General features: G+C 31.1%; 1 protein-coding gene across 2 annotated transcripts in view; it reads right to left on the bottom strand.

Moving 5' to 3' along the window:
* Positions 1–523: 523 nt before the first annotated feature.
* The window catches only part of LOC139502770 (mesotocin receptor-like), a 34,151-nt gene continuing 24,336 nt past the window's right edge, over positions 524–10,338 (bottom strand). For both annotated transcript variants that reach the window (XM_071292351.1, XM_071292352.1), the window contains exons 3-8: positions 10,199–10,291; positions 7,458–7,599; positions 6,622–6,959; positions 5,779–5,911; positions 4,779–4,871; positions 524–1,352 (exon numbers count right to left, since the gene is read on the bottom strand). In XM_071292351.1, the coding sequence (XP_071148452.1) occupies positions 1,132–1,352; positions 4,779–4,871; positions 5,779–5,911; positions 6,622–6,959; positions 7,458–7,599; positions 10,199–10,291 (1,020 nt within the window). In that variant the 3' untranslated portion in view covers positions 524–1,131. The remainder of the gene's footprint in view (positions 1,353–4,778; positions 4,872–5,778; positions 5,912–6,621; positions 6,960–7,457; positions 7,600–10,198; positions 10,292–10,338) is intronic.

The following is a 10,338-nucleotide window of genomic DNA, read 5'->3' as shown; positions in this document are numbered from 1 at the left end:
CTGGTGATTTAGTCTTTTCAATCTAATTGACCTGAAGACACAACACAAGGCACCAACAAACATTTGAAAAGAAGTGAGACCGGAAACTTTTAAATGTTAGTCACCTCCTGCTGTGTATTCGTCACTTGCCATGCACATTCCTATTCAGTCAAGATATCGCAATCGGTAATGAGACACAATCGGTACTAACCAAAACGGTAAGAAAGACCAAATAAGTTAAACATCCTTTTCAATACTCTTTCCATAAGACTGTTTTAAAGAACCTCGTTATTTTGAAACAATTTCTTTACATATAATGTTTTGTGTTTTGGAAATCGTCCAGTTGAATTTTAATGTTCACTTTTGAAATCATCTTAATTTAGAATTAGGTCAATGTTTTTTCTCTTAAACTAGAGACTTTGTACTTTGAAAAATCAAAACAGAGAAATATCTAAACAATAACAATACTTCTGTGAAGAACGGAATGATATTGCCTTAAGGGTCATGCAACACATTTCTTTCTCGCCAATAGATATTCAAATACTACACACTACATGGTTTATTTAACAATTATATTGCTGCAATAGACATGCTATGATTTCACTTTTCGCATAATAAAATGTCTAGCCAAGAATGTTTTATAATAAACGAATCAAACAGTCATACTTGATGCAACATATATTTTGTACCAATCAAAGGCTGTGAGTTAGCTCCTAAAAGACAGGCGTTCCTTAACTGTTGGTTATGTCTATTTTGTTGGTTGTCGATTATACTTATGTATTCTTTGCTATAAATAAAGAGTCTTCGCTTGTTTCAGTGGATACTTTGTTCACATTTCAACTTATTTCATTCTTTGATTTATGTCCATTATATTTTTGAAAATTCCGAAAATTCCGGTAAACAGAGGTGGCATTCATACCCGCATTCAGGATAACATATTACCGTACAACTATATTCACAATGTATGTATATCCGTGGTGAATTTATAAATAATAGGCTGTTTCCAGGATTGACAGTCCAAATAGTTGAGCAATATTTTAATACTTTCTCTCTCTCATCTTTGTGTAATACGACTGAGGATAACAATTCGTCATGAATTGGTTCCAAAAAACATTATTATGTTTTATGTTGATGTTCATTCCCCCATAAATTTTAAGATATATTCATCAGTTCCAACTGATCTGCACGTCTAAACGTACTTTTCCGTCTTGAAATAAACGTCCTGTTATTAAAAGTTAGAAATATGATCGGATTTACCATACTGTTGAGTGGTGCGAGTGCTATAAGAATATCAAACCATCCACCGTAACCTAGATCTCCATACAGATTCAAAAGCCCGGCAAGGATAAAAGGCATCCAACAAACGATAAAAGCTGAAATGAAAGAGAAAACATGGTAATGCGCTGATTTAATGTAATATTTAGGTACAATCATACTTCATAAAAAAGTTTAAAAAAAAATACCGACAAGGAACAAACTACAATGTATACGTAATAACAAATCAAATTGACCGTTTTAAATGGAACCTTCGAATACATTCTTACACACATTTTCGTTTTTTACCAGTAGGTACAAACTATAAATGCAGGTATTTAAGTATCAAAAATATCACAATGTATATTAAACAGGATAGGACATCAAAATCCTCAAAAATTGAAGTCATCAAGTTAAATGCATCAAAACAATACAGTATATAGTTTTCATTCAACATCAACATCAACAAACAAATTGTACCATTTGAGAGGGTATGTAAAATTGTAGTTTCTTCCCCTTTATCGCTCTTGTATACTAGTAGACGTGAATGGAATATCAATTATAAATGAAGCATAATAACGTCAGTGAAGATAAGCCACATTAAGGCCATGTTTGCACTTGATCTTATAAGAAGCAGAACCTTTTAAAGTTAGTACTGATTTGAAATGCCTTAGACTGAAAAATATTGAAAGCACGATAGAATTATGCCTTCTAAAATTTGGAATAATGCGTCTCTATTGGTGACGAAAATGTATTTGTTCAGTAAAACCTAATAATAAATTATCATTTTAATGCGAATCGTTTAGAACGACACTTTTTATTGGACGATGGATTGCTAGATTTCTAACCCTACCAGTCCTTAACAAAGGATAGTCACCATGATTGTGGTTTTCGATTCTTTTGATTAAAATTGCTGAACAAAGTTAAAGAAAAAGGTCACATGTTATGCCTCAGAAATGTTTTTTGTGTCAATATTTCTAACATTCAGAAGCGTACGAAAAATAAAGATACGCCTTTTATTTATCGTTGACATCCGGGGTATACATATTCCGTCACATTGTTTAGATGACAAAGATGAAGTAACAGATTAGAGGTATTTTTATTTATGACATTTAAATGTAAAAATATTTACCAAAATCGAATGTATCTTACTTTTTTGCATTTTAATAATTATAACAGTATTTTGTTTTAAGATTGTTTTTAATTCAAAATAAAAGCTTAGTTTATAAAACCAAGCTTAAAAGACATTACAGTTATCTCCTATTGGTTGATATATTATGACTTACATGTTTTAGATCATTACCAAACTCAAATTACGGTGATGTAAATTTTTTCAAGGAAACTAAATTAATATCAGATAAGGGTACCGTGAGTGTATTTATCCCGTTTGAATTATGATTGACAGAATAATGCCATTTTACCAACGACGTAGAAATTGTCAATTATTTAAATACATTTTCAATACATAAGGAGATTGCAGGAGTTATCAGGTTACAGATTATCCTTTTGTTAGCTCAGTTGTTCAGTGCAAATTATGTACACAGACTTATTAATCTATTCTTTTCCTGACATTTTTTGTTATTGTAAATTTGAAAATAATGAAAAACCTTTATAAAAATCCAAAAACTTTAATGTTATCGATACCAGCAGTTCAATGCTAAATATAAATATATGGATTTACAAAATGGTTTATTAAATAAATTCGAAATAAAACCGGCGAAGCATTGAGGTCAATGACATAAGTTAATCATATCCGATGTTCAATCATTTGCGCAGTAATACACAGTGCGATGGAAATGTAGTGTTGAAATACCATTTTCTAATTCAATTTACAGCCAAGTTTGAATGTTTGTCAATAAAGTGTGATAAAGAAAAAAGAAAATACTATCTGAAAACCAATCCTGCGAGTTTATATGTCCTTTTATTGAATGAATTTGATTATAGTAAATTTTATAAGGAACTTTCAATTTCCTTTAATTTTGACACTCTATGATGATGAATGACCCATTTTATTTTAAAAGAAAAAAAATTGTTGACGAAAAATAAAAAGAGGAATGCTGTTATCGTTAATGGCAATCATCTAGCATTGTAAAATACGACACAAGGACAATTCGACAATACAATCTATGAAATAATGAAATTACATTTCTGTGGGGAAGGTTAATAAACAAGTATTTGAAAGACCCTTTTCATTCTTAAATTACGTGAAAAACTGATTGCATGGATATTAAGTTGTATGAAAGACGCCCAGCTTCAACAATAAAACGAAATGAATAACTTCTTTTGAATTTGATATGCAATCTAAAGTTATATCAAAATGATTTGCTAATCAAATGGCATTGATAAAATACTTAAGAATGTCTGTACGACGTCAAACTATCAGAGTTGTTTTCGCTGGTTGTTTTTGAATTGATTTTGCCAGGTTCATGTGACTTTTACCTTTTCTAATTTACATTATAATTCCGTAGTTCTGCTGTATTTATTTTCTTAAGACCTATATATCTACTACCATCTTGAAGTGGTCATGAAAAGACATAACCATTCGTACTATTTTGAGTTTAACCATTCCTACGTTGATATCATGGTTTGGTGTATTCTTTGGGATGGCTGCCAAATTGCATCAATAGTAATTGTGTACAGATACATTTGATATATAGATTGAATATGATATTCTGAATATGTTTTATGATGTCTAAAATTGATGTCGGTTCATATCAGTTTTTTTTTATCATGTGTGGTTTTAGAATGGCATGGTTAAAAGATAAATATATTTGTATTACGGAATAAACTGAATTTCATTTTTTGCATGATTTTTGTTCATTTACCAATGTTTTCTAAATGTGAAGTCGATCATCAAATTGATATGACAGTTAGAAAACAAGTCAACTTACTAAGGTTTCATTTATTTTTGTGGGTACCCATTTTCGTGGATTAAGTAAATCGTGCATTTTCGTGGATATTTGATTTCGTGGTTTTGCATTTGCAATGGTTGTTATTCGTTCGACATTGAAATTCAAAGGTAACCACCCAATCCATTTAAATAATAATAATAATAATAATAATAATAATGAATTCACAGTATTCACTAAACTATAAACTACTGTAACAGGATCGAAATATGAGTGACAATCATGAACCTGTTGTTCAACATGTTCGACGTGAATATCAAGTCGAATACGTTAGAAGTAGAACGATTCACGTACTTTGTTAAGTACAATTGTTTTGTTAGTTATATAGCAAGTTTTTATAAAAGAGGTTAATGATTCATTGGAACTATAATAACAATTATTTGTTAATGAAAGATTTGAAGTATCTTGCACATAGTATATGTCGCTATAATTGATGAACGAACTGAAAAAATTAGAGATACAAATAATATCTCAATCAAATTACATTCTGATGTATGAATACAGCGTTTGTGTATAAGATGTTTTGGCCTTGATAGCCTAAAACACTTTTCTGCTCTTAGGCGAGTTGTTGTCTCTTCGACATATTTCACATTTTAATTCTCATTATTATCAATGTATAACGCACATCCTACTTACTGATGCTGACTACAAATGTCATTATCGTACTTCTCCTATTAGCTTTGGAAAACACACGGCATCGACAATTGTTTGTAGCTTGCCTTATTAAACCTATAAAAACATAACCATTAATTTTATAGCTGTCATAAGAACAAATTATCAAGCTAGACATAGTAATTACTTAAATGCAGACGACGGCATACTTATATTAAATATTTAAAAAAAATCTATTTGGATTGGTTAAGATTGCGGATAAGACGGGAATACTTTGATCTGATACTGTCTCTATATAGTTTTATCAATCAAATAACTGCCTCGTGTAAAGAGAGTGCCACGCTCTTTGCACGTTAAGAACCCCTGCAACAACTCTTTGAGGGGTCCGTAGGTGGCCTGTTGCAAGGCAAAATTTCTTTCCCTATCCAATATACCCTCATTTTCCAGTGGCAGTCCAAATTTCCCCGACCATCATCCTAGATGGCCTCTATAACAACAACCTACCTATTGTATTTATTGTGAACTTGTTCCCGTTCTGAATATGCATGAAATATTTGCCACTGGACGTTTAGCAACCAACAATCAATCAATCAATCAATCAATCAAATAACAAGTAATGAAATAGATCCTTGATTTTCTTATTAGTTTGTTATAGACAAATTAACGGTATACAATAATCATTTATGGTACCAAAATCTACTATTTATAATATGTTTTTCTATAATCCCAACATCGTTTTGCTACGAGTATCAACTTTATCATAATTCGTCTTGATATACATGCAGATAATAGGTGATAACTATTGATGGGGTTTGCTAAGTTTTTATGTTGTGTTGTATATGCTGCTGTTTATATTTTGGTCGTTTTTGTTTTCTTTTTATGTCAATGTCGGTTTGTTTTCGAATCATTAGTATTAATATTCATTTGCTGTCTCCTGACTGTCATTTAAAAACTGTTCATAAAACGTGATGATTTAATTTTTTGTCACGAATCACGATTACTGTATAGGAACAATAGCTCTTACCTATTTCTGACAATCTTTGACCATGTTTTATTTGAAGTTTTTGACAAATGAAGAACATTATCGTACTATAACATAGTATAAGAACTAGTGATGGAATAAATAACAGGAAGGAAGCGTTGAGCAAGAGCGCTATCTGAAAACAAATGATCTTTTTGTAGAATCTGTCTTATTTTACACGACTCAAAATAATCAAAAATACTTCAAAAGACCAGCACTATATCAGTTAAAAGTTCAAGCAACTTAATAATTATTGGTTTCGAAAGGTGTCAATAGCATATGGAACACACAGTCATTTTTACGTTGACCATTCGTTGTTGGTTAGTCATAAAATTAATCGGAGACATAAATGTTTTCTCTAAATTGTCGTTTTTGGACGGACTTAGGTAAAATACAATAGACTAAACCCTTCTAGAACATACACTTCATCCAAATTGAAGCCCAACGAATCTTTTATTTTGTACAATAAAATCAAATATTGATGGCTTTTCTTTCTTTTATTCTTTAGCAATATGATTACGGTCGTTCTTCGACTTATACTTGTATATCACATTGGCTTTTTGTTTTGTTTACCGATATAGCTCTTTGACCTCTGTAAAGTAAATAAGTTGTTCAAATATAGAGTATGCCTATGCTTGAACTCATCGATATAACAGTCTTTACTGCGGCAACAGTTTAATTGTATAAATAAAATACTCTGCATGTTTTTATTTTGTTACATGATGTATATATATAATACTACTCAGCAGTGACGATCAAATCAAAATAGTTATAAAGCCAAACAAGTACAAAGTTTAAGAGATGAGAAAAAATAAATAAAAAAATGAAACTAATCTTCAAACTTACCTCTCGAATGCCTCTGAGATCAGGTGTACATATATTACATTCACAAATAGTAAATATTTTGGTCCAAACAAGAATTGGAATGTTTACTAAAAACGACAATCCCCATGGTATTGTAATCATCCATGTTTTGTATCTTCGTCGCTGACGGAGAATTGCAAGTGGATGTAACACACATAATAATCTGTCCACAGCAATTGTCACTATAAGGTATGTTGAGGCGAACAACGAAACATTACTGAGGTAAAACTTCAACTTACACATGGTAAGTCCTAACATCCAGTTTGAAAAGAAATGATTGATAATCAGAGGAAATATATGAAAAACTGCTACGGCGATATCTACAAAGAAAGATATATTTTAAAATAAGGTCGGTTATGTACTGTAAAACGTAAAATCGTAAAGATACTGAACGCTGAGGAAAAATACAAAACGTAAAGTTCCTTATACATTTTTTCTAAAATAGCAAAATCAAAATCTCAAATCTAAGGATTCTGCTTACAAATAAGCTTTTAATTAAGAAATACAAATGGTGAAGTTTAAATAATCACTTAGTTATTTTACCGAAGCCACCACGAGTAGGTGACCGTTACAGGATATTTTTTTCACAGATGATATCAGATATTTTCCTTATGTCGTAACTACGATTGAGTTTTTGATTGGGTTTGTGTTGCCTGTTATTCAGTTTTCTATGCTGTGTCTTTTGTACTATTGTTTTTCGGTTTGTATTTATTTTTAGCCATGGCGTTGTCAGTTTATTTTTTATCTATGAGTTTGATGCGTTTGAATGTCTATCTGGAATCTTTCTTCTTCTTTTTTCAATCTACATTATAAAATACCTGATAGAACAAGATGGAAAACAAATAACACAAGATTTGACTTCTTTCCTTTCTTTTGTAGTAAAATACACAATGACACATTCAATACTACTGTCACAACAAATTCTGTACAACGAATCCATTTAGCTATTTCCCATTCAATCTGTAAAACAAAATTGATTTCAAAAATGATAATGTATAGGAGTTAAAGAAATTAAATGAATTGCTTTACTTTTTCAGCCACTGTTAAATTGCAAACATCGTTAGTGTGAATAGTTGTTATAGCACACAGTGAATTATAGCAAATTATACCACATCTCCAAACAATTTTACCATATTTACCATGATAAATAAAGGTCGCCATACTCATACTAGTATATTCAAAGCTGATATAGACTATCAAAGCTGCATGTGCATAGCCTAGCGAAACATTTTAGGACCAGATATGCTCACTACATCTACATCAAAGTTGTCATTAGATTAAACTTAAAATTACATTGAAGCTTTGTATACATATCTGGCTTACCAATGTTTATATGCATGTTTGAGCAAACCTGGTGAAAACCATTAGAACGCAAATCATTAAAAATCTGAGTTGATTAATAGTGTTTAGTTTACCATTGTTGGCTACGCATAGTTCATTAGTTGTAAAGATGCTATGCACATACATAGTTTTTTTGAAATTATCATATTTGAACATTCTGATCATAAGAATATTGATTTCTGTTGAGAGTTGTTTTCTGGTATTTATTTTTTTAGCTTGAGACTGTTTGTTGCAATGAAGTCTTGACTGAGCAGTTCATTTCAGACAACATATATATAACGAATTGGCTTTCTACAGGTAGATATTACAATTTAATGTTAAAAAGAAGATGTGGTATGATTGCCAAATACACAACTCTCCACAAGAGACCAAAATGACACAGATATTAACAATTATAGGTCACCGTACGTCCTTCGATAAAGGGCAAAACCCATACCACAAAGTCAGCTTTAAAAGGCCCCGAAGAGATAATGTAAAACAATTCAAACGAGAAAAATAACGGCCTAATGAATGTACAAAAAATGAACGAAAAACAAATATGTAACACATAAACAAACGACAACCACTGAATTGCAAGAACCTGACTTGCAACAGGCACAAACATACATAATGTGGCGGTGTTAAATATGTTAGCGGGATCCCAACCATCCCACTTACCAATAACAATGGTGAAATAGTACAACATAAGAAATAACTAATGGTCTTGATAGTTTAAATGATCTTTATTTTATTCGTTTTCTCATAATTTAAATGTTTTATCAAACACTTCATATAAAAGATAAACATTGAAATTGACAACAGAAAAGGGTATTGCTCAATATAAAAGTCCAATATGTGTTTTGTAGGCTGTTTACTTATAATAGAAAAGCAATGGATATGAGGTATACATCAATGGCACTAAACCAGAACATACACACAAAAAAAAAACACAAATGAAAGGAGCATTTGAAAGTGAGGGCTTCATATCGGAGCAAAATACTCTCAACTCATAACTAATTTGAAGCGCACCCTTACACTCGACTGTGCGAATTTCTTAAGGGGGTATGGGAGTCTAAAATAAAAATGATAGAATTTGTTCATACTTTGCCAAAACGTTGTATCTATTGATACATGTTGAAAAATATAATAAAAATGATAGGTCACCGCGCATTTTCTCAAGCTACAGGACGGGACAAAATGACACATTTTGTATGGATTATACAGGAAAAAACACCATTTTGTGATTAGAAACTAAACAAAATGATAGAATTGTTAAATACTTCAGGAAAAGATAGCTTTCAGACACTGCTTTGAGAATATCAAAAGTAAAGATAGGGTCACCGTACGTTTTTTCCGGCTAAAATACAAAATAGGAAAATTCCATACAGAATCCTTCAGAAAATGCACTTTTTTAGAGTTACCTCCCCTTAAAATGCCAATTTAAAAAAACAAATAAAAACAACCAAAAATAATTAACATTTGCAAAAATATCAATATTTAGAAGTTATATTCTTATAAATTGGTACTTTTAAATGAAAATGTACATTAAACATCTGCATTCCTGCATCAAATTTTGCTAACTTGATGGAAAATCTGGACCTTTGATTCTCTGTTTTTTACAATCCAAGATGGAGGAAGACACCCATACCACCTTAACATAATAAAAGATACATTACTGTCTTTGAAAAATAATTTGGGCGGACTTTATTACATTTTATTCAACAATGAAAAGCCTGTCAGAAAGAAGATACTGTAAATTGGTATTTAAAAAAAAACGTCCCACGCAAAGTTGTAAAAATCAAACGATGTAGACTTTTATTTTGTAACTTATGTATTAAGTGCAAAGTGAAGAGGACTGGTGATCTATTATCTATGATCGTTTTTTAACTTTTTGCCATGGTGTTGTCAGCTTGTCATTGGCTAATGAGTTTTGTATATTTTATCCATATTTCACAGTGTTGCAAAGTCCCTAACTTCAAATACACTAGACATACGCTAATTATCAATATGTTGCAAATAAACGTCATTGAGCTTTCGATGCAGAAAATATTTGATGTGAATAAGCTAATCAAAGTATCAATACAAACTATATATCAAGGTGTACTTACATTACCCCTCTAATGTTTGATTCTAAATATCGAAAGCGATTGACAAACACAGGATTCCCAACAATATTACCGTCTTTTAATATGAGGGCACGGTTCTTAATGCAGAAAGCAAAGGTCACAAATAAACTTACAGGAAAATTTATCATAACACCACGAGTTCCACAGAATGATTTATTATCCGATATATTCATTGATGACATTGCAGCTGTTTTCAACTGTAGCATCTACAAGTAAAAATTTAAAATCGTATAAATGCCTTAACCATTGAAGT

This window comes from Mytilus edulis, chromosome 14, assembly GCF_963676685.1.
Source record: "Mytilus edulis chromosome 14, xbMytEdul2.2, whole genome shotgun sequence".
In the NCBI taxonomy this organism is placed as follows: domain Eukaryota; kingdom Metazoa; phylum Mollusca; class Bivalvia; order Mytilida; family Mytilidae; genus Mytilus; species Mytilus edulis.
The sequence above is the reverse complement of the archived record's forward strand: the minus strand, read 5'-3'. Positions and strand labels throughout refer to the sequence as shown.